At 41.2% G+C, this 25,486-nt stretch overlaps 2 protein-coding genes across 2 annotated transcripts; both read right to left on the bottom strand.

The window, feature by feature from the left end:
• Window positions 1-2,295: 2,295 nt before the first annotated feature.
• On the bottom strand, window positions 2,296-16,128 carry zgc:162707 (UPF0524 protein C3orf70 homolog B). Its single transcript, XM_010730928.3, has 2 exons — window positions 15,579-16,128; window positions 2,296-4,814 (listed from the first exon to the last, which is right to left on the bottom strand). The coding sequence occupies exons 1-2, from the start codon at window positions 15,760-15,762 to the stop codon at window positions 4,120-4,122; spliced, it is 879 nt and encodes a 292-aa protein (XP_010729230.1). The 5' UTR covers window positions 15,763-16,128; the 3' UTR covers window positions 2,296-4,119.
• Window positions 16,129-16,962: 834 nt separating this feature from the next.
• On the bottom strand, window positions 16,963-25,285 carry ehhadh (enoyl-CoA, hydratase/3-hydroxyacyl CoA dehydrogenase). The gene is made up of 7 exons (XM_019270582.2): window positions 25,042-25,285; window positions 24,277-24,380; window positions 23,323-23,492; window positions 22,958-23,069; window positions 22,401-22,505; window positions 19,002-19,343; window positions 16,963-18,609 (listed from the first exon to the last, which is right to left on the bottom strand). The coding sequence occupies exons 1-7, from the start codon at window positions 25,113-25,115 to the stop codon at window positions 17,357-17,359; spliced, it is 2,160 nt and encodes a 719-aa protein (XP_019126127.1). The 5' UTR covers window positions 25,116-25,285; the 3' UTR covers window positions 16,963-17,356.
• Window positions 25,286-25,486: the final 201 nt, after the last annotated feature.

Consider the following 25,486-nt stretch of genomic DNA (forward strand, 5'->3'; position numbering starts at 1 on the left):
TTCTGAAATACATTAACCCCGTAACTTCTGATTCTCACTTTAATTTCCCTTTCAGTAGCTTTGAAGTTAGAAAAATGTCTTATTCCACTCTGTTTGACAGTATCACATACTGTATATATTCTGTATCAGCTTGTTCCAGATCTTCGTTTTAGCTGTATGATGTTTATGTGATGTTTATGTGATGTTTATGGACACAGTTGTGGGGCATGCATGAAAAATAGGGGATCAGCATGCAGGAAGTCGTGATGCATATATGATAATAGGGGATCAGCATGCAGGAAGTCGTGATGCATATATGATGTAATTGTTCCAGTCTCTGGTTTAGATTAAAATAGTTTCATTATTTGACTTAAGACTACTACTACACTTCTCCATTAACTATTTAACCAGAGGCACATAAAGCTCAGCAAACTAATTTTCTAGCATGCAGGACAGCCTATATGGCACTGCAGTGACATTTCTCCACTTGAAGGGAACCTTAGAGGGCACTCTGTCATATTTGATGTACCATGTGCATCAATAAAACTCAATCAATCTCCACTAGGTGAGTTTATTATAGTATGTAATGGTGGTTGGGTGCATGGGTGTTACAACATATTTTTGCCATTTATACGTTCTTTATGGTATCTGCAGAAGATAGATAGATAGATAGATAGATAGATAGATAGATAGATAGATAGATATCTTGACCAAGGACACTTGTACATGCAGACTGGAGCCACCTATCTTCTGATTAGTGGACGGCCAGCTCTACCTACTGAGCCACAGCTGCCCGCCCGACATGCCATCATGTATATGTTCCAACAGAGCAAAAATGTTTAGCTGATTCCTCCCAATGCTTCTCCTCTTACTCAGGTGAGACACTGTTTTCATTTTGTCTCTCCAAATCTCCTCTGTGTATTTGGGTTTAATAACTGGCCTCTGGAGAGAGAATGCAATTGTATGAAATTAGAAAAAGAAACCTCCTTAGGAAGGTAATGTGGCTGAACGCACATCAAAAGCTTTCGTGACTCACGCTGTGCCAACCGTGCTTGTGAAGGAGTCCTTGTGCAAGGGCGTTTTTTGAATTGGTGTGTATCTTCCTGTGTGTGTGTGTGTGTGTCAGTGAGTTTGTGAGCACAAGGTGCCTGCCAATTGAATGACTTTGCTGCGAGGGATTAACAATAACAGCAATCTCTCTCACAAAATCTGTCTGTAGCTTTTGAAAACACTGAAATCATTTCAGAATATAGAACTGCACGCCACCACTAGTGCTCACGCATGCATGCAGTCCGTCCAAAGACTTTACATGTGCTTGCATCATCATCATCCTTTTAATTGATCTTCCTCTCCTCCGTCTGTCGCTGCACTCCCTCCGTGCACTCCCACTTTTTTTCTCCTCTCGTCTTGTCTCGTGTCTTCATCTCTTCTTCTCTCCTCTATCTTTGTCCCTTCTCTTTTCTCCTTCTATTGTCTCTCCTTCTCTTCTCTCTTCTTCTATCTTTCTACCATCTTCTCTTCCTTCCTCTATTTTAACCATCTCTCCTCATCTCCTTCTCTTCTTTCGCTCTGTGTTGTCATCCAGACAGGCAGTTGCACACTCCTCTCCTTCATGACCGAGCAGAACAATGAACGTACACTTATATAAACTGATTAGCATGTCAGCCGGGCTGTGGTTTTCTCTCTGCACTGACGGGGTACAAATAATCGATAGGCACGACACAGAGCATGGAGAAATCAATCAGGGCTTGAAATCAAGGTGAGAAAGACCCTTGCATAGGCTCTCATAAAATCAGCTGCTAGATAAAGTGTAGAGGAAAAAAAGGGACCCAGGGGATGTGGCAGAACTCTGCAATCTATCGCTGATGTGGATCAATAAAAGGAAGCATGGGGGTCAGAGGTGGAGAGGCTGGTTTCTAACCTGTATTGTATTTCTTACATCATAATTGTATGCAATACTAAAATTGAGGCGCAGGTCATATTTTAATGTTCTCCAGTCCGAACTCTTCCACTTGTTTTGGTTTTATTTCACTTGAATGCAGTACAATGTGAGAAAACAAAGGAGGGAATGAGAGAAACAAAAACAAAATGTCAGAGGAGACAAACAACCACAGCTAAAGTAATGACTCAGTTTTAGTGTATCTCTTGGTTTACTTTGCAATCCTGCCCAATCTCTGGAGAGCATTATTCATCTGCGTGTCAGGTGGAGGAAGTCTGAATGCTTCTCAAAGGAGACTTAAACTTTGTTTTTACAGGAAAATTCACACATGCTTCAAACCACCAGCTACAAAAGACAAACAGATGGAGGACAAAAAGTGAGTTTCATTAAGATTTATTCATATGAAAATAATATAACAATAATAAGAACAAAAAGACATGTTCTAACGGCATTAAGAGGGACTGTGTTCAGTGTAATGTCGAGGGCGGTCCCTGAATAAAAAAACATTTTATTTGAATAACAGTTACAGGATTTGTCCGCTCTGTGAACACTCTGAATCACAAATTTGTTCAATTGGTTTCCAACACATGAGGGACTTCTGCAAATAAATGCAGTCATGCAAAATTTTTGTTTTTAACATCTAGTGTAGCATTGTAGCAATACATATCTGTGAATATTTTAGTGATTTTTGCAGATAACTCTCCAGGAGAAAAAAAAAGAAATCTTTAAACATAAAAAAAAAAAGACCCAGCCCATCTTCATTTTACTAACTGACTAATAAGGGGCTGTCCCACTAATTTTATATTCGAGTGTATTTCCTATAACATCATGTCCATTACAACATCACAACACCTATTCAGCATCCTATTCCATACTTAAATCTCCTTTTATAGGTGCTTTTAGTGACATGTTTCTGCCCCCCCAAGCACAAAGTAACTGTAAAATATTAGACTAGCCTATCCTGCACAACTTTCCCACACTCCCCCTTTTCAGCTGGCATCACAAGACATTTCACCGTCAAGGCCAAAAAGCAAATAACAATGCAGTTTTATTATTATATAAGTTTATATGCATATGTATATATGTATATGCATATGCATATATATATATTAGATATATTCCTTCTTCACTAGGTGTTATACTAGTTTCTGCTGTGACGACGTGACTCCTACATTTGTCACTGTAACTCTGCCAGGGAAACTTCCATGCTATTCAATTTCTTGGCTGCTAATAGAGGTCAATACAAACCTTGAGCAGCACTGTAGTTCAGTGCAGCTTGACCAGAAAAGTTGGTCAGAACAATTTGTTAATGTTTTATTTAGAAGCTAAAAGAGTATCATTGGTTCTCGCTGGCAGGTACAGTATAGGAATGTGCTTCTGTGTAATTCTTGATTGTCAAACACTGACCTACCTACCTGCCTACCGCTCGTGTTGGTGGCAGTAAAGTGCAGACAAACTGTGTTATTAATGTGATAAAAGCAGGTGTGTCCCTGCAGCTTGGAGTTGAGTAATTAACGGGTAAAAAGGCTGATGTGCTTAAGGCCCATGAGAGGTAGTTGGCCTTGTACTTAATATGCTGAAGTGTCAGAATTATTAATGTGTGTGGGTGGAGCCACTGACCAGAGAACAAGAAAATGGCAGGTTTATCTGACTCTCAAAAGCTGAATTAGGTTTAAGTCTGACTGCCAGATTGTCAACTGGAGAAGGCTAACAATTAAACTGCTCATTATCTTAACACAACCTACTCATACCACCTTTACTCATACATAATTTAGCTCCAGTAATATATACCTAAAGGAAGTATCAGAAAAAAGTCTTTCCTTTGATGGACGTGCACCTACTATTAGAGTTTCATTATGTATTACAGATTTGTCACTGTATAATTACCAGGTAATCGGTCCATTTGGTCCACTGTGCATGTGCTTGATATTTCTGTGCTTCCTATTTCTCCTGTATCATAATAATTTCTAGAAATTCAGTCCATGCAGGGGATGTGGACAGAGGAGATGCTGTGTGTGAGCCTGCAGGAAAACAAATTCAATCTCAAACAACCCGGCCAAGGCCTGATGAAGCGTTAGAGAGGGGCTTGCGTCCTCTTGGTCCATGTAGAATAAAAACCTCCAGTGTTATTCTATGTAATATGATGCGGCTCTGTAGATCGTGCTCCCTCACAGCTGGCGTCTATGTCGATATTGTGTCAGTTACACAGTTGTTTCGATCTTTTCAATGATTTCTATCATAGACTTGGAGGGGGAGAGCAGAGAACAGTCATCCTGATCCCAGAGGCTGCCAGGGCTGGAGTTCCCATCTGTGCTCAACTCGTCGTCCTCCTCCTCCTCACTCTCGTCCTCGCAGGACTCCAGGTAGTGCAGACCTAGAGCGTTGATGCCAGAGTCCTCGGAGCTGGAAGGAGAGGAGCAGTGATCCATTTTAGGGCCTTTTATCTTATCCACGGGGGAGGGATGTTTGTGTTCAGTGTGCACCTGCTGGACTGGCTGCACAGGTGCGGGTGCAGGTGTGTGCTGGGTTGGCGGTGTTGGCTTCACTGGTTGCCGGGGCTGAGTGGGATTTTGGGGCATCTGAGGCGTAGAGAGAGCAGGTGTTGGAGGTGTAGGGGGATGAGGTGGCTCCGGTAAGGGAGGCGGGGGGCGCTGCACGTAGCACATCTTTCCGTTAATGCGTTTCACGATGTAGTCATCCACAAACAAATCTGCGATGACGCAGTACTTGGGCGACTCCAAGTGAGGCGGGGACTGGAAGCAGGGGGCAAGCTTCAGGAAGCGCTCAGCCAGAGAGAGGGACAGGTCCATGGTGTTAGTGTACTCTGTCCCAGCAGGAGGCACAGCTGTGCTAGGCAGTTGGCACACATTGGTCATGGGCTGATAGACATACTTGCCTAAAGAGAGAGGAAAAAATACAGAAAATTATTTTCATTATTTAGAGAGAGAATAGCAAATCAAGTTTTTGATTTTATTTTTTGCTATAACCAACATTTAGATTAGTGTAGCATGTGTAGCAGCTCCCAAGAACACTGTAGCACCTGCCAGTTCATTAGTGCTAGTTTTTGAGCTTGCGTCTTCACTATTTGGTTCACTCTCAGGAGTGTCATTTTCAGACGCAGCAGGAAGCTGTTTTCAGCAAAAAAAAAAAGAAGAAGAAGAAAATAAAGAAAAAAGGTCTGATTAATCCACAGTATACTACCTGCTCAGCACCAAACAGTAGACAAACACAGCTAGAGACGAGCTGGTGAACACAGCGAAGCATTCAGCAGCTATAAAGAGTCAGATATTTCCCTCAGGAGATGGTTAAGACCCAAAACAGAAACTTACTATTTATCAGACTGCCAGACACAAAACTCCCAATAAGGAACTATATTGTGGGAACATGCTGGCCTAATGTTTTTAATAAACAGCACTTTGTTAATATATTCACCATAAAAAGGTAATAATATGTCAGTGTTGTGTTTATATATATATATCTTCCACTGCCCCAAAGCAGCCAACAAAAGCCCGAAATGCAGCTTCTATTAAGTTGAATAAATAAAAAAGTTAATAAATTCAAACTATGGCACGATGTGGAAACACTGAAACAACAGGACAGTGACATTTTAATGCACACTGAAATTGTACTTTATGCAAATATGTTCTTTGCTTTTAAAATACACACAGTGAAATAAAAAATATATTTCATAACATGTCACGGCATCAATCTACACATACAGCTCTCTCTCTCCCCCATCACATGAAACCACATTTTACCATCAGCTATCAGGTCATTGTAGCTAGAAGAGAATTCTAATAGTAATATTAATAGTGCATAAACACATGTTTTGTGTCAGTCTCCATCAAGGACACTGTTTTGGATGATGCCAAAAGTGGGTTGGGAGGCAAAAGTATATAATGTGTCTGTGGCAACCTTTCATCTGTCCTTTCTTGGAGGCTGCAGCAATTTTCACATCACAAAGCAGTTCATGCTGCCGAGGGCAAAAATACCTGCCTCGCCACCACCAGCTGAGGCAGAGCTGCTGCCAGACTGGAACATAGTTTAAATTTCAGGACATCCAGACAAGCATAGTAATCATTTTATGACCCTCAGAGACAAAGACTTAATTAAAAAATAATGAAATAACATACAGAAGCCTTGCAACATTTGCAGCTCAGAAATCATGACGTGCTGCCGAGTTACATCTGGGTTACTAACACAACGGGCGATAGTGTCACATAAATCCTCATTTAGATAAAGGCCATAAATTTGCTCTCTAAAGTGGCCATATTCATAAACAAATTTTCAAACGCCTTCCGTGTGAGTTATGCCTCCCATTTTGGCAACTCGTGTACTGGGGTGATTGTGCAAAATGACTGCTCCCAAATGTTACTCATTGTTTGCAGCCCACTGCCTCCAACTCTGAGCTGCCTGAATAGTGTGGTTCAGATGTGTGTTTAACTGGCTCCCCGGAGAGAGAGTGAAACTACAGAAGATGACAAGCCTACGCATCACTTCCTCTCACTCTGTGTCCTTGTCTTTTGTTTCGCTGGCTGGGGTCCCCATTCAATCAAAATGTTTTCCCTGGTTACATTGAAAATATCAGACTACTTTAAAGCGGAGGAGACACATTGCTGAATGAACAAAGAGAGTTTCTAGTACAGATTATTTAAGGTAAATCAGCTGACCAGCTCTTTATATAAAAGGACACAAAACTGCATTATTCACCCATGTGAAGCAATTAAAAGAGGCCTTGACTGAAGCGTGACAGTTGTACACTTTGTAAACACAGTAGCTAATGTTGATCCAGACAAAAGGGAGAAGAGTAGCCGTCCTCTCTTTAATGAGAGAAACTCAATGGTCCATGTTCAGACCGAGATGAGCCAATTCAGGCAGACAAGATAGCGGCAACGAAATGGGAGCTCAAGCCAAAGAAGGTAATGTGTTGACATTTAGGTTTTTAGCATATTACATCTAATTGCATTAATCCATCTGGATTTTCCAAATACCAAAAGCAATAGCAGGGGACACACAGATGCACAGGAAGACAACAAAACAAGACAGACATATGGAGCTATCACTGCACCAACACTGGCTGTCTTCAGCAGCGTTGCAGAAGGAACACAGCCCGTCTGTCGATTCACAAGGTGCCTGCAGAATGCAGAATTGGTTTGCGATAAATCAGAAATATCACTGTTTCTGTCAGTCCCAGAGGACAATATGTTATGAGATTAATCTCACTTAATCTGGCAGAAAAGACAAAAGAAGAGTGAACAAAACTACATGCTCTAAAGTACTGTGGGTTAAATTAGTACTATAGGTGGCAGTAGTTAATTACAGACACTGTCTTCAGTCTGTATTCATGGCACCTACAACGGCAGCAATTAGTTGACTGACAGAAAATTAATCAGGCATTATTTTGATAACCAAATAATTAACCAGAAATTTTTTGTGTAATACATGAACGTAAACTGAATATTTTAAGAGTTTTGACTAGCTATTAGACAAAACAAGACATCACCTAAGGCTCTAAGAAATGTTTTTCACTGTTTTCTGACATGTTAAAGACTAAATGAAAGAACATAATCAGCAAATCAGTCATTAATGCAAACAGTTAGATGCAGCCCTAAAGGACTGACTCACTTGTGCATAGCCTACTTGATGATCATTTTAAAGGTGACTTGTGGAGTTTTTAAGTTGTGTTTCTTTCCTGAACAGTAGGAATGCACAACATACAACATAAAGCATAAAACCGATGTTATATTTTTCCTATCGCCAACAAATCCAATAAAAAAAGACCAAAACCAACAATGTATTAGTTCATTTCTCAACACTTTTTGACCTGTGGCTCTCAGCCAGAGACCCATTGGTTACTACTGAAGATGTTAAGTCATTAAAAATAGGTCATGAATATAAGACTAAAACAGCTGAGCAGTGTAGTTTCAAGCAAATGTTACTTAAACAAGAGAAAATGGTGCATTTGTGTGGGATTTAGTGTGCTATGAGTATTTACAGCAGCAGGAAGGTGTATGTGGGATTGAATCAGTGCCATGTTCATGGATGTCACACAGTGCAAGCATGTGTATTTACTAGTTTTTTTGACAGTGATGGTCTATGGCACAGTGGAATAAGCTATATCAGGCTCTGGCTGCACAGAAAGTACTCGTTAGCAGGATCAAGTCATTGATGGTCTTTTGATGGGAGTGCAAAATGTGGAATATCGTCAATATATCTTAAACTGTATCTTCTTAAATAAAACAGCTACCGGTGATGTATTTTATATTTTCTCTGTTAAGATAACTGGCCGAACAAAGACAACATGGCATCATGAGACATTTCCAGCTCTGCTATGGTGAAGTCTGACAGAATAAGAAGCATCAACAGTGAATGTAAGGGTTTTGAGTCAGAATCAAAAATAGGAGCTTCTCTGCAGACCCACCACTTTACACCTACAATCATACAGAGAAAAACCAACTGCAGAGGAAACACAGGCACAGTGTTTTCCATCAACAGCAGCCTCTATAGATCAGAATAATATGCAGCCACAGAACGCGTTGCTCTTTGAGTAAGGTGAATGACTCCTCACTTCTTTTTTTTTCCGAGCTCGAAAGCCTTTCATCACGTTATCATTAAATGTAGCTGAAAGCAGAAAGTTCACCGGGGGGCGAATGAAGGGCATTGAAGGGGGATGTAAGAGATCTAAATAAGGGTCTTCATTACAAAAATATAATCAAGAATTCAGGATATCTACAGTTTAAAAGCAGCAGAGGTGACTCTTCGCCTTTTTTTTTTTACAGTTGAGAAATTAACTTTGTGAAAATAGAAAAAAAGGTGTCCCAAGGTGTCAAAATAGCACAAATATATTCAACACATATCAGGGAAACTTGGGATTCTTCAGTTTAGTCAGTGTATGAATCAATTAGCTTCAACTAAGTGTTGGAACAAGGAGATAGAGACTATTATATACAGCAAAAGGATGTTTTTAAAGTACATTCATGGGGGGAAATTGAGAGTTCAAGAGGTTAATGAGACAGCGGAAGAACAGGCAGCTCATTCCTGGGATGTGACAGATTGCTCTTTAGAGGAAGGAATAGATGAGAGGAGATACGAGGAGCTCTAAATCCTCTGCTCCCACCTGTCTCCATCTTGCATACCTTCTCTGCTCTCTCCTGGGCCTGTGGCTAGCCACCGGCTGCACAGTCTGCCTCAATACAGAAGACAGCCTCTGAATAATGTCGCATAGAGCCTCACAGTGTCTCACTTTCTCTCACAGAGCTTCACCACTCTTTCAAATTTCAGCTCTGCTCCACTGTCACTTCGCAGACTGCAGCTGGAAGGAAAATACTTTGAGAACGAGGTTTATTGTCGACAGACTCAACATGTAGTCAAGATGGATGGGCACGGCAGTCACACAGATTATGTTGTTTTAATAATGGCTTTTATCAAAAGCCTCTGCAGAGACTGAGTCATTAACAACCCCCTCAGTTTGACTTTTACTGTGTTTGAGCCAAAGCAGCCCGAGTAGATCTACTGTAAATGCGACACACCAGTTTAAAGCTGAATATTTGCAAAGTCAAGTGAACCAAAACAATCATTTTAGCTGATTGTTATCATTTATCAACAGTCGGCAGCACCCGTTTGGCTTGTGGATATAGTGCGCTCACACATCCGCTGCTCTTTGTGCTCTGGCTGACAAAGGGGGCTGCAGCCAGGGACACAACAACACAAGTTTCAGGTTTCAGCAGAGGGGACGGCCTGATGCAGCATTATGTGAAACTCCTTTCCTGTTTCCTGTTTCATGCCTCCAGAGCCAAAAAGGCTGATCTTGACCTACAGCCAGTTTGAAATCCAATGTTTATTCTGTCGCCATGGTGAAAAAAAAGCAATCCTCTAGACAGTTTTTCTTATGCATACATAGTGAACATTAAGCTTCAAGGATAGGGTTTGATCTCTTCTACCTCACATGCCTAAATGTACTTAAAGAGTATGAATACTGACTGTGAGGTTTTCTTGATGCAACTACAAAGAAAATCCACAGTCCTCACGCTAGGGATGTCATTTTTATTCAAAAATTCAAAGAACCCTTTGTCTGTAGAAAAAGAAAAGAAATAGTCAATGTGTAATTATCATAACAAATTCAAATTTCACAGTGTGCGAGTGCAACAGGCTATGCCGTGTACTCTCTCTGAGGGACGTTTGTAAAATGCACCATCACGTTGATCTATTGATGCTCGATTGACCTACAGTATCAATTAACAAGGCAATCAGCACTTTTCACAGCAGACATTTTGAAGTGTCCCAGTAAGTCATGACAGTGTGACAGTGCTGGCTCGCTGTCACACTGCCAGTACCCTGAAACTGAAGCAGTTCAAGGAAACTCAGCCAACATTATAGTCACACCTGTGCTTTTCATGTCAAAATGTCTTCCTGTGAAAATTGCTGTTCTCTTCGAGGGAAGCTGCTCTGAGGGTATAATTATCAAACCATCTGAGAAGTAGCATTTGGGTTCATCATCATACATGAAAGAATCCTGGATGAAGGCTGTTAATTTGTCAATTTGTCATTATTCTGAAACTCCCAATGGTCCAAAAAAATGACCCATTGGACAGAAAGACCATTTGTCTGACAGCCCGTTATCCAGAAACCAAAATCCCTTTGTTGATTGCCTTTAATATCTTAGTGTATTTGGACCACTGACAGTATAAAATATGGATGCTGCATCTGTGACATCAACCACAGCTTTCTTAAAAGTGTTGTGGCTCTGGCTGCTGCCTTCTTGGCAGTCCTGCCTCTGCCTAATCTAAATATTAGCAAAGATTTTGAACAGCGGTGGACCTGAGGTGAGCTGAAAGAAGCCTGGGTGCTCAAACAAGCCTTCTGTAATGGCACTCAGCCGTCAATCAAAGTGGCTAATTATGCTATCTGAATATATTAATTGGTGAATAATATAATTATATAAATTCATCCTCAGTACAGTTGTCATGAACAAGGAAATTAGAGACCAACACTGTTTTCTGTACCAGGCTGTAAACATGTTTATTTCTGCTGTAAAGTTGGACATTTTAACATGGGGACTTATGGAGATTGAATTGTTCTATAACCAGCCTCAAGTGGACATTCGAAGAACTGCAGTTCTTGGTACTTCCTCACTGATTTCATAAAGGAAAGGACCAAGTTGTGGTTTGGTACACGCACCCCAAACTACTTGGTTAGGTTTAGGTAAAGATCATGGTTTGGGTTAAAATAAATACGTAAGTTATTTAGTTATGTACAGTGGTCCCTCGTTTATCGCGGGGGATACGTTCTAAAAATAACCCGCAATAAACGAAATCCGCAAAGTAAGTTTTCCAATTATTATACATGTTTTAAGGCCGTAAAACCCCTAACCACACACTTTTATACACCTTTTTACACGCATTTTGTACAGTACTCCCTTAGTTAATCAGGACGCAGAACACATGTGCGGTTCTCCCTTAGCCAATTTAGGACGCAGAACACAATGCGCGTTCATACTGTACAGTACGCTGTAAAAAAAAAAGCATGCAAAATTACACTAAAAAAATCCGCGAAACAGCGAGTCCGCGAAAAGTGAACCACGTTATAGCGAGGGACGACTGTACATAGGTTTGATAACAGAGGGTGTATTTTCAGAACAATGCTTCTGGTCTGGTGGAACATTTTTTAGAACAATAGCATGGTACCCTTGTGACTGGAGTGAAATAACAGAGGCACCAGGAATGAACAAAACAACAATTAGGCTATGTGGGTTGCATTTGTATCAATTCGAACAAGGGATAAAGTAGTTTTTATTTTTTTAAAGTGACCTTGTTGGATGCAAATATGCGCTCTAGGGTCCAGCTCAAAACTTCAGTCGAGTTGAACGTTGTCAAATCAAGTGGGTATCTCACAAAGTTGCTTTCTTTTTCAGTCCACAATTGTTATCAGTGTCAGTGTTTTCTTGTGGAGCAGCCATAAGGGAACTGTAAACACAAACTGGGAATGCAGTATTGTATGAAGGCAGACTTTAATCTGCACCGATAGCAAAAAAAAAAGAAAAACTTGTTGAACTTTTGTTTGACTGCTTGTCTTTCAATACTGGAAACAAGGCAGCACCAAAGTGGATAAAGTGCTGTAGTTCCCAAACATGAACAATCAATCAAAACACATTCCCTCGGGCCTGTGCTGACAACATATTGATCCTTTAATAATAGGTGAAGCCTTTTCTGATTCAGCACTGCAGTACATTTTGAATCGGTCACCAAATCAATCAATACAGGGCAGACCTTTATCCAATAAGACTTCATATTTCCCTTTAGAAATAGTTGCAAGCTGCAGCTACATTACAGATGAGATGAGGAAGTCTGACAGACAGCGTCCCACATTCTTGTGCCTACACGAGACACACAAGTTTTAATATACAAGACTAGAGCTGACACGAGTACAAGAAAAGACTGTTCAGATCTCATTAGACTCAGTTAGACTTTCTTAATGAGTAATTCATTGCTCTGCTTGGTAATTGTAATCAGTTAGTAGAGGATAGAGACAGAAAAAATATTCAGACCAGGTGGTTCCAGTGTTGCTGTGAGCAAAAGCTCTCATCAGACATGACATATTGGCGGTGACACTAAACACAGCTAATTACCACTAATGAGAGGCTTGGACTGATGTTGTCACCAGCTGGGAACACTGCCTCTATCTAAATCCAATTCCAGTTTTCCCCATTTTCTCAGCCAAAGGTTTAACAAAGCTACATCTAAGTGGAAACTACTGGAAGGTTGTCAAAGCAATAACATTATTTTCTCGCTATAGCCCTGCAACGATAATTAGTGTCGCCAGAGAGCAGAAATTGAGAGGAAGACAAGCAGAAGATGTTCTGTTTGCATAGGAAATGGAAGAAGGCAGTCACAGGTAATCACCCCATACTGCTCCACGCGTAAGGTAATAAAAACAATTTGTGGTTGTGAATTTAAATGCTGAGCCAAGTCTTACTACACACTGACCTTTTGTATTTGTTTGCCTGAAAACCTATTAAAGATGTAATTAAAAAAGGCAGTCTAGCAACGCTCTCTGTGGTGAATTCACAATTATCGGCTTCAGAACAAGTTTATACTCCAGGCGACAGTCATGGGCACGTTCTAAATGAAAATTTGACGAGATAAGGGTGTACCAATTTACAACATCTCACTCTTTTGCATCCGCCGTTTCTATGTATTGCAAGAAAGAAGGGTGCGAGCAAGGCAGAGCAGACGGGTATCGCATGCAGGAGCACACTGCTATACTTTTTCTCACTGTGGTGCCCTGGATTTGCCTGACTCAACAGTCTAAGCTGGTTTATTCTCACTGTGGTGCATGGCTGTCCTGCGAGGGGAACCTGTGAATTACAGTGGAAAGAAAGATGTGAAGGTGAGAAGCTTCGTAATGATGCGGCTGGCTCTTTCTTCTATACCATAGCAATAGCATAGCCACAGCAAGCCTGCAGTAAATTAGGGAGGTAAAGCGCCCCACAATCATTGTGCAGCACACTTTCAGCCAGAGTGATGAATATTTCAAAGGAGGAGCAAGTCTAAATGTTTACAAATGATACAGCAATAAACAGGCTTTGATGAGAAACAAAAACCCTGGACGTGACATAGTAAACACTGGAAAGAATTCATACATTTTTCTGCAACATCATATATTTCAAAATCGCTTGGCTCATTCTAGTCGGAAGCAGGCATCTAAATCCAGTGATTACATGGCAATGATTACAGTGTGTGCAGTTGCACACTATAAGCCCTGACATCCTGGTGCAGAGTGGATGGCTGATTGTATTTTACACTGATCTGAGGATTTTCAGGGCAGCCGGAGATGGGATAAATTAGGGCACGACAAGGAGATGGACATCCTGTCAGGTCCTTCAATCCGCTACTGTGATTCTGCGGTGGTGTCAGAGTGTCAGGTCAAGAAAGGTTCAAATGGAGAGAAAGTGTCTGAGGAACAGTGGTGGTGAAAATGCCACTTGACACTTGTCAAAGTGCAAAAAAAATGTCTGGTTTGAGAGGAGCTGCTGCCCAGAGCTCTAGTACCAGTACAGTCAATATAAATAAGTATATACTGTTGTTCTTATTGTCAACAAATTCTATTAAATAACATCCTTTCCCTGAAGTGTGCTCCAAGCCCAATACATCTTCAGATTTGGGTCACAAACATAGCTTCGACTTTTTAAAAAAAAAAGGCTAAATCATTTCCTAAAACAGCAGAACGCTGTCGCTTTTAGCAACCATTACTCAAACAGAAACAAATAGTGCATTTGTTGGGGGGACTATTTTCAGCTGTGGATTAATACACATTTGGTGTACTAGAGGGTATTAACTGCTCTTGGATTGGAGTATGTGGGATTGACTAAAAATAGTGTCCATCTTCATCGTGATGAAGAAATGGTCTGTGACACGGAGGAATGAGCTACTGTATCAGGCTTTGGCACAACAACAGCAGATTCTTGTTTGGATCAAGTTGTTGTTGGTTTTGGTCTTTTCATGTGATTAGTAATGAATGTCAGAAGAATGTCACAAGACATCATTGGAAGCAGAAATGAAAGTAGTGACTCAAGTGTTGACGTCACAAAGCGAGGGAAGTAAAGGAAGTTGACGGTGGATTTAATGAAATATATTTTTTATATATTGTGTCCACTTCTTTTGATTCTTTTGCACAGTGTATGCTCTCATATTTAGGATGGAGGCACGATGTGTGTTGACTTTCTTTTGAAGGACACAATCATGATTTGATATATAAGACCTGGCATGTATTATGCTATAAGCCATAGACCTACTTGACGTTCAATACAAAGTACACTTCAAGACACGGACATAAAGAAAATGTATTATTAATGAACAATGATTTCATTATTTTAGTTATTCTAGTGTTTTCCACTCCTTAATGCATTTAACGTTGAATTACTTATCATTCAGATACAGGAAGTTACAGGAAAACATCATAATAATTATAATAATTTGCACATTTTAACTTTAAAACAACATTATGTCTGACAGAAAACAATATGGATGGACTACCCTGATGCAATCTGTTTTAATCGTTGCCAGCCGTGACCTACAGTACTGGCAGGTTGTGCTGGATATGACATTTCTAGAAAAACACAAAACCAAGAAGAAGAAACAAGTAAAGACGTAACAGTAAAAACTGAAACCATGACCCTGAAGCATCCCTGCTTCTGAATTTTGCAGCCTCCATTGTCTAACATTAACTATTCATACCAGGACATCTGTTTGAAGGTTTGACTCAGATGTGACTCTCAGTTTGACCTCGATATAATTGCAATGAATACAAACAAGACACTAAAATCTATTCAAATATTGAAAATAAGACCACTGAGGCAGCAGATGTTCCCTCTGAACATGTCTGAAAAAAAAGTCCCTGACAGCAAATCTTTACATAACCTCTCATAATGTGGCACATGATACATTTTACAACAGCTTATCCAGTTCACATCTGCTGCATTTTCTGCCTTTTTCTTATAGTCGATACACAGTGATGCTTCAGCATTCACAGCATACACTGTACATTATATTATTGTACTTTAATGGCTGATAATTGGAGTAGATTTACATTAAACAGTAATGCACTGTTCCAGCATGGTGACAGTGAGATAGATTTGTGGAGATATTCAAAAAAACAAACTTACAGTGACACCAGCCCAAGTGGCAGCACCAGTGCAGCTTGAAGCACTTCCCGTGGCTGTGCGTAGCGCAGATGGAGAGTCCATCACAAGGCAGGAAGTCTGGTCTCCCCGCGCAGCTCTTGGCCAGAGCCTGCGCCTCGTCCAACTTCTCACTCTTCGGACACTTCTGTGCTCCCGAGGCGGCCATGCCAACATTTCCTGGATGAAAAAAAACACAAAGCTTCCGTGCGAGTAAACTACAACATAACCGCGAGGGACCGAGCCGAGGATTTACGGTTTTACGTAGCCCTGGAAGCTTTTCAACTGGAAGACGGACGCGAAAGACGATGCCGGATCTCTGAATCCAGAGCAGCTGTGTTACTGCTCACACAAAGGGTGGATACATATCCTGTCAAAGTAAGAAGAGCGTCAATTAGGGAGGTGTAATGTCACATTCAAAACCTCCCATGGTCGTGATCCACACATCTCTCCATCCTCCCCCTCGCGTCGGGAAGCTCCTCTGTGCGCCGGTGACGCGCGTACGGAACAACGGCGCGCATCTGAACTTCATCACACAACGGGAGGAGTCCACAAACACAAAGCCAGCTGCTCTGCGCACTTCAAACACACACCCAGGCTTTCATCGACCCCTTTAAAAAGCTCCATAACATCAGAGTGTGGATCTGAAAGACATAAATTCACCAAAAAATGTCCACAAATCATCCATAATTTCTGAAAATCCGCTAATTATATAACCACGGGGATTGCAGTCAAATATATTCTTAACTCAAGATTTTTTTATTTTTTTGGTCATGCAAAAATCTGCCATTAACCAATGAAAGCTTCAGAAATAGTGTAGTTGTAGACAAAATGGAGCATCATACTGTATGATCCAGCTGCTCAGGCCGGAGCTTTCAGCCGCTAGATGGCAACCACAACATCTGCTCAATGCCAGGCGTGAGATTTCTTTGGAAACGAGCCATTGATTTATACACAAACAGTTAAGCTGTGTGTGTAACAGCTCTCCGCTGTCACCGCTGCAGCTGGGTCAGCAAGAACACCCCAAGACACACACACACACACACACTCACACACACACACCAATTTTCTTTCTTTTATGGAGGAAACATATCAAATGAAATGTCACTATATAGTGACCAAACAATGAGTAAATACAGTAGACAGTGTAGATGAGTATATAATACGTTTATTTATTAGAGAAGAATCAGATGATAGATGATGAGGTATCATTATACATACAGTAAAAAGAATAACCCAACAACCCTGATACAGGAAAAATAGTAAAATCATCTCTTTTGCATGCACTGTATTCAAGAGTTAACAGGAATATATATATATATATATATATCTATTATATATATCTATATTCTATATATATATATTATGTGTTAAGTCTAATTCTTTGTAATACAACAGCCCTGAATTGTAAAGCTCATGTTGAGGCAGTTCTTATTTCATTTACATACATGAGAAACAATAATAAAATCAATATATTGCAAGTTCAATCAATACCTCTCATGCAGTGTCAGCATTAGCTGTATATATCTAATAAACTGGTAACTCAGCGTGTGCTCACAGTCAGCGATATTGTGATTAGTAATCACAGAAAGCACAAAAGGCCCCGACAGTATCATCCATAATTCATATAAGGAAAATATCAATATTATTATAAAGTGCAACAATATGCAGTTTATCGACTCTCTATCACAAGATCATTATTCGATTAAAGAGATTAAAACTGAAGTATCTGAGCTTTAAAGCTGGCTGTGGACATTTGAAATTTAAAGCTGGCTTCGGAGTTTCTTGATTGCTTCTTTCCACTTGTGGACAGGCGGGCTGCCACTGGCCACGAGCCTCCTGAGGAGGTTGCAGGGCTGCATGTAGGGCACATCAGGGTGAGCCTGGTGATAGTGCTCCAGCCTCTCCAGAACCTTCGCCAGCCCCACCATGCTGGCGTAGAACATGGGACCTCCACGGTGCCTCGGCCAGCTGTAGCCAAACACGTAGATGATGTCGATGTCCTCGGGACCTGCAGCTATTCCATCCTCCAGAATGCGGAAGCCCTCGTTGATCAGGGCGTACAGGCAGCGCTCCAGCACCTCCTGCTGGTCTATGCGTCGTGCCACTATGCCATGCTGGGTTCGGTACTCCTCCAGAAAGCTGTGCAGCCAAGGGTCATACCTAGCAACCCGACTGCCAGGTTTGTCATACCGGTACCATCCCTGGCCTGTTTTTTGTCCAAACCGTCCCTGCTCACAGAGCAGATCTCCCAGGGGGCTGTACCTGCGGCCTTGCCGGATTCTAGCTGATGGCCCTGAGGCTAAGCCAGGCTCTACCAGCCCGTCCCCCTTCCTGACCTTCCAGCCCACATCCAGTCCAGAGAGGTCGGACATTTTGAACACACCTAGGGCAAAACCAAACTCCTCCAACGCTCCATCTACCAACTCAGGTGTAGCTCCCTCCTCCAACAGGAACAGAGCTTGTTCGAGGTACGGCTTCAGCATGCGGTTCCCCACAAAGCCACGGCAGTTGCCAACAGCCACACTGACTTTGCCCATTTTCTTTCCCAGCTGCATGGCTGTTGCCACGGCTTGAGGAGAGGACCTTGGTCCATACACTACCTCCAGGAGCTTCATGACATGGGCTGGGGCAAAGAAGTGCATCCCAACCACCAGCTCTGGGTTACGGGTTTGAGAGGCCAGGTGGTCCACGTCTAGCGCAGAAGTGTTGGTGCACAGGAAAGTACCTTGTTTACAAATGGTAGACAGCTGCTGGAAGACTTTCTCCTTTAGGGCCATGTCCTCAAACACAGCCTCGATGACCAGGTCGACGTCTGCTACAGCCTGGATGTTTTGGCTATAAGTGATCTTATCAAGCGGAGGAGCCGTGCCATGTCTCTTTGCCCCTCGCTCCATCATGCCTGATACCATCTTCTTTGCCTCCATGAACTGCTTCTCCTGGGTCTCCACAGCAACCACAGACAACCCTGTCTGAGCCAAGGCCACTGCTATGCCTCTCCCCATGGTGCCAAGACCTTAAGAGGACAGAAACAAATGGTGACTACAGACAAAATTACCTCTGAATCACCAGTGACAGACATGTCTGATCGTGAAAAATGACAGCCCACAGAAGTATGACAGAAAATTATTTGTTGTGCGCCATACACAATCCTAGACAGCAAATAGTTTTAGTCTGGCAGAGCAAAGTTTTTCCAAAGCTTGCAATTTTAATGCACAAGCTGCTGAGCTTCACACATCTAGATTGTCACAGATCCAATCCTTCCTGCAGGGAAGAGAAAGTTCATCCGATTACATTTAGCTAAACTATAAACGAGGGCTTTGTTTCCATAGGCAACATGGAGATGCCACACAGATAGCTTGATGAGTCAATGTGCTTTTGCTTATTGAAAGCTCAGGCAGATCTTACCAATGACAGCTGCTTTATGTATAGATCTGGGCTTGCTTGTGTCCCAGCGGGCTCCACTGGGCATGCTCCACCTGCCAACGGCTCTCTGAGCAAAGAAACAGTACTGCAGAGCGCGGGCCTGGCCTGAGGTGAAGAGAGTGGCCATCAGCTCTTGTTCACGCTCCATGCCTTGAGAGTAAGGCAGGGTAGCGGCTGCCCGTACCGCCTGGACGCAAGCAATCGGTGCAATGGCTCCTCTGGCACTCTGACGCACCTTCTGCATCACCTCCTCAAACAGAGCATCCACATCAGATGGGCAAGGACACGGATAAGTGCTTATGCGGCGGGCATCCAGCGACTTACCTGAAACATGTAAAGTGAATCAAAAATGTACTCTGGAATAACATTACTGTACAAATATACCTGCATGATTTCATTTTCTAAACTTAAAAGTGGTTCCTAGTTTCCATTAGTACCACTTCTCTCCACTTCTTTCCTGTTTGTCAGCCAGCGCTCAGTCTGGATGTAATTGGCCACTCGATCACTAGATACCCGAGAAGCTTCTAAGACCGGAGTGATTTGACAGACCATTTTCAAGTTAATTGAAGTGACTCTTCCAGTGCACTGTTACAGTTCACCTTGAATAACAGAGGTCTGAAACAGAGAGAGAAGCAAAATATTTTGGAAATTTCCAACTTGAAAGAGAGAAAAAGGAGACTGGTGGGTTAAATGTGAATTGTGGAAATGGATTGTGATTCTCAGGCTGGTGAACACAATACTGAAGCAATTTTCCAGGTGACACTGCATGAGAAGATTTAGTCTTAAAACTTTAAGACAACACAAAACCTCCCGTCGGTGGTGACTTAAGCTTGGGAACAATGAGATTGAAGGGTAAGGCCACCCTGCTGCAACCTCAAGCATCTTAATTCTCATTTCTGTCTCCTCTGACATGATTACATGAGACAGTTGTCAGAATCCTTCACAGCTTTACTGAATTACACTCAGCCGTGGGTCTGGGCCAGAAACTGGGTCACCATGGCAAAGCTTAAAGAGACAGCAGCTGTATCTGATCGGTTATCTCCACTTAGTCCAACAACTAACAACTTTGGTCTGATAAAAATTAAGTCAGCATCAATAAAACAGCAGAAGATTGACTGGCGCAGGTCATTTCAATTCACTTAAATGTCCACAATGAAATGCCAATGAGATACTGTGTGGTAGTGCAATGTACTTTAGGAGGGCATTATTACAGCGGTTAATCTGTAAATGGTTGAGCTGTGTCCATGGATTTGTTGTGTAGTGTGTGGGAAAGCCTGGTCATCCTGACAGATGTAACGTGCAGATGTTGAGACTACTGGGGTAAAAAAAGTTAATCTTGTCAACAGCTTTGAGATTTGAATCTGTAGATGTGTGTGTATGTGCATGAGCCCACAGGTGCATTGGTTTAAGTGAACAAATTGCTTTTCTTAAATATATACCCATGTGCCAGCTTTACAGCTGTTTATTGTTCTATGTTTGCATACTAAAATCTATTCTGTGCTGGTTGACTCACCAGCCGTGCATCTCAATGTCGCAAACATTCGCTCTGTGTGCCACTTTAGATGCACATTCGATGTCTCCCTTTAACACAGCTGCTAATCAACTCAAGACCGAGAGTATCTGTTAAGATTCCCACAGATTTTAGTCCTATCTCTTCAAATCTTCCATCTCGTATGCTGTTGGCTTCTCTGTCTGACTCACGCTAAGCCTCAGCTTTACTAACAACACTCACTTTCTCACCCACTCATCTTGGCAGTGATGTGTGGAGAGAGAGAAAAAAAAGCATTAGTAAAAAAGCATATAATCTTTTGATATTCAAAATGTTGTTTCACATTCAATCCTGGAGACTTAACTGTTGACATTTCTCAAAGATGTAGTGAGATTGTTTGCTAAAAGTGCTAAATTAGGCGATCTAACAGGCTTCTTACCATTTTAAATGTCTGTTACTGCCAAGTGCACTAGCGAGAAAACAGTTGAAGATGACATCTGTGTAACAAGTAACTTACTACCTGCACTATATTCATGAAACATCCTTTCAAGTACCTGCAAAACAACCAAGGCACTTCTACAACCAGTGATCTGCTGAGACAAGGCACCTTCCCCTTCATGTACTATGACACTGTTAAACACATACATGTGTATTCACAATGCTAAAGGGGTAAAACCATTTCTAAACGAAACAGATGATTTTTTTTTGGTTAGCAGCTTATTCACATTTTTGCTGAAAATAACATGACATGTTTGATGCCATCTCATCAAGAATGGTGGCAGCAGGGGGCAACTGATAGCTTGGCTCTTGCCAAGGATTAGTCTGGAACATAATGTCCAAAATACCTTTTTCTTTTCTACGTGTTAAACAAAGAAGACACCATGTTAATGGTCCAGTGTGTAGGATTTAGTTGCATCTAGTGGCGTAATTGCTGCACTGCAATCTCTTCACATCACCCTTGTCTTCCTAGTGTAAAGGAGAAACAACACTTGGACGAGGACCCGCTCCCAATGTAGATATAAAAAGTTAATTTCTAAGTAACATTCTTTTATTTTTTTGGTGGTTATACATGCATAAAATCGTAGTTATGAATACTTTCCACGTCTTTCTTTCTTTCTTATCTTACACTGGACCTTTAATTTCATTTGTGGACTGAGCCGGGCTAGCTCTTTCCTATTGCTTTCAGTCTTTATGCTAAGCTTAGCTCATCTATAGCTGGCGGTAGTGTAAATATTAGCTTGACAGTGGTATTGCTAAGCTTAGCTCATCTATAGCTGGCTATTTAATAAGCTATTTATATCCCCCAAATTTAGATGCATTCCTTTGAAATCAAAGTAATATATACAGAAATATGCATGTTGCAGAATTCTTTTTAAAGGATCTTCTTCACAAGAGGTTTAAAACATGTCAGGGAAATACAATAAATCAAAAATTATTAGTGTTGTCTGTCAGTAAACTCAAATCTGACTGGGTTACTCTTTGCACAGACTGAGAAATCATTTCTTGTAAACTGAAGGGACCTTTGCTGTCTATTCGTTGGGTAAATGAGTCTGACTCACTCATGACTAGCAAGAGCCCATTATTAATATTCTAGGAAAGTTTGTCCCTTTTCACCCTTCTGAATAATACAGCAAAAGCAGTGAAGACATCAGAGCACATCTGACAGAACCATGAAACATTTATGGCTTCTGTGGTGGAGGATCTGCCTGCCGTGTTTTATGCTTCCTTTGACTTCCCCAACCTGCACATCGACACTTCTCGATGTTGGACTTGCCCAAAATAACTGCTCTGGGAGGAATTCTCTTCCTTCCACCGAGTAAATTTTTAAACCTACGAACAGTGAGTTCATTTTATACCAGTGGGTACCTTCTGGGTATCTTTTTTTGTCTCACCTGCCACACTGAGTGCAAACTTCACAGCTTCGTCGACAGCGTTATGATCAGTAACCTGATCCACTATTCCAAGTTGCAGTGCCTCAGCCGCAGTCACGTGGCGGCCTGTGGGATACATGAAGGGCATCAAAGGTCTTTATGGGTGACATGTGACATTTCACGATTATTAAATGAGAAATAATGAGCCGTTCAGGCGGTTAGGACACGTACAGTATAACTGCAAAATCTCCTGTTTGAGTCTGACATCAAATAAAGGCCTTCAAATTAAAAAATGAATAATTGTGCCTACATTCAATTGTTAAGCACATTTCAGATAATCTACACATTGAAGCACAGAAATGGGTTCTCCTGCTGTAAGCACTGTCAAACTAAACACATGCTGACCTCTGCTGGTCATCAGAATAAACTACCAATGTCTCAGTAACAACAGCTGCTCTCTCGTGTGCAGGGTGTGTGCACTATCCACAACTCTGCCAAGGCAATCTAAAGAATAGTTTTTCAGTGTATACTCTGTAAAAGTCTGTAAAAGTCATGCAAGGTTAACCTGTCTTTGTTACCTGTGGTGATGAGGTTTAAAGCAGCTGGGACCCCGATGAGCCTTGGCAGACGTTGGGTTCCCCCTGCAGCTGGCAGCAGACCCAGAGTCACCTCTGTAAGGCCCAGTTTGGCCTGAAAGGACACAAAGGTTTGATAAATGGAAGGTGCTGACCAGTGTGGGGTTGCACAGAGACAACTTTCTATAACACAGAAGGGTAAACTTTTTACTTAATAAACTATTCCTGATGACCATTCAATAACAATTTAATGAACGCTCCCCTCAGTCTTCAACAACGCTGTCAGTTAGACACTGATGCGGCTCGACACTGACATTAGAGAGACACTGACAGACAGAGACAGACAGTGATCTGAAGCATGAACTAACTTTAGAGTGTGCGACTCGATAGTGACAGCCAAGCGCCAGCTCAAGGCCTCCGCCAAAAGCACTTCCCTCTATGGCTGCCACCACCGGCTTGTTTGAGGCCTCGATGGCATGGATCATGGGTACCAGTGGAGGGCCGGTTATGTTCGTCCCAAACTCCTTGATGTCTGCCCCTATTACAATAAATTCAACATATTAATAAGTATAAATAATAGAAATATTCTTCAATGGTGTGTCAGAAATAACTACAAAGAACTTTCAAAAAGAAGAAAGTAGTCTAGCAACGTATTGTATAGCAAAAGGTTGCAGCCTCCCTACATCCATGCGTGTACACACACATATTGTACTTGGTATGCATCAGAATAGCCCCTCAATGCATGAGATAAGGAAGGTGAACTGGTGAACAGACAACTTGAGAAACGTGTAACTTGCAACGAGAAAAACCAGTAAGCCTGCCTAAGCTCAAACACTTACAGTATATTTAATAAAAATTTAAAAAGTAAATATTTATATAAGCCATTTTCAGGTTGAAGAGTATCCAACTAAAGACCAAAACATGACACAAATTCTAACACTAAAATCTACAAAGTTGCTTTGGACCAGAAATGCTCTTAAGCGTTTTTATTCATTTAATTAGGAGATGTCTGTTGTGTAACAATAGAAAATAGTTCAGTAAAATATAGTCTTAATATATTTGGCACATAAATAATAATGTGCTTCAAATGTATTACAAACTGAAATTCAAGTTCAATCAAATGCAGCATGTTTACCTGGAATAGCAGTCATTTCTTTTTTTAATGTTTGTGAAGAAATTTGGATTACAAGGTTTTCTAAAATCTTATCTGGGTCGAAACAGCACACTGCACACAGTTTACATCTGAAAGTAACAATGAAAACGGCAGATCTGGAGTTGTGCCATCATTGTGTAGCTACAGGAAATTGAAAACACATCCATACCTCCACAGAATATTCCATTTTGTCCACAGATGACCACAGACTTCACCTTTGGGTCACTGAGCGCTCTCTTCACCGCGTCGACGATGCCTTGCCTCGCCACTGCACTGTATTAAAAATAGCACATGAATCTGGATTTAAAAGTTTACCCTTTAAATTTTCATTTGGGTGGGAAGGACAGTACAAATTGTGCATACATAAGAAACATATGAGGCACACAATGTAAACAAAAAATCATATTTTATTGTATAATTTCTTTGAGACAGTAAAACAAAAAAAATACCATAAATTCAGCAGATGTGCATTATTTAGAATATGACACAGATTATATGGAATATATTTATATAAAATGGAATAAAGTGCAATATTAACGCAACCCCTTCCCCATTGAGGTGCCCTTCAGCAAGGCATTTAAACCTCTAAGTGCTCCAGTAGAGCTGCTCATTGACCAGCAGATCAGGATTAGTTTGTATGTGCAAGATCACGGTATTACAGCAAAAAAATGCATGCATAATAACCACACTAAAAACAAACAATATATGCAAAAAATACAATATAAAAGCACTGCAACATATATGCAAACTTTATATCAAAAAGTTACTCTGTTTTGTGCGCAAAGTTAACTTGTGTGCACATTTTCTTGTGCAAGTTTGTGATGGTTAATGCGCCTGTAGTGCTTTGTACGAAACGTCCACCCAACATATTGCATGACAGTATTTTCTTTTTCTTCTTACAGGAAACATTAAAAACGACCAAAAAGCAGCTCACCTGAGTGCGTTGACAGGCGGATTTTGGAGAGTAATCAAACCAACAGACCTCGAAACACGAGCAAACTGAGCCATGTCGACCAAACACTTACAAGCTGTCGCACTTTTCTGTGCACACTGAACTTTGTAACTTCACTCCTGCTGCCAGCACTGATTTACCTTTAACCCAATGCTTTCGCCACACTTTGTACTGCATGAAGATATTCTGCATGTTTGCCATGCAAATGGTCTTCTTCATCGTTGAAGGTAACCACACGGAGCCTTACCGCCCCCATCTGTCCGGGAGCCGATCATTAAACTAAAATGTTAAATCTAATATGTTATATAACTCACCTGTTGGAATCATATTAAGGCTTTAAAGTTATACATAATTTGTATTTTATATACTTTTTTACCTACATTTTTTTTATATGGTGTTGTATTTTACACACTCTTGCTGTTTTTCT

The sequence above is a fragment of the Larimichthys crocea genome, chromosome XVIII (genome assembly GCF_000972845.2).
Source record: "Larimichthys crocea isolate SSNF chromosome XVIII, L_crocea_2.0, whole genome shotgun sequence".
NCBI lineage: Eukaryota > Metazoa > Chordata > Actinopteri > Sciaenidae > Larimichthys > Larimichthys crocea.

Bases quoted from the DNA above. Each gene is read 5' to 3' on its own strand.
- ehhadh (XM_019270582.2), bottom strand. From the start codon at position 25,115: ATGGCTCAGTTTGCTCGTGTTTCGAGGTCTGTTGGTTTGATTACTCTC. The intron at 23,493-24,276 runs GTATGGATGTGT...TTATTGTAATAG, and splicing joins AAATGGAATATTCTGTGGAG to GGGCAGACATCAAGGAGTTT. The intron at 18,610-19,001 runs GTAAGATCTGCC...TGTCCTCTTAAG, and splicing joins ACATAAAGCAGCTGTCATTG to GTCTTGGCACCATGGGGAGA.
- zgc:162707 (XM_010730928.3), bottom strand. From the start codon at position 15,762: ATGGCCGCCTCGGGAGCACAGAAGTGTCCGAAGAGTGAGAAGTTGGAC. The intron at 4,815-15,578 runs GTAAGTTTGTTT...CTCTCTCTTTAG, and splicing joins CCACTTGGGCTGGTGTCACT to GCAAGTATGTCTATCAGCCC.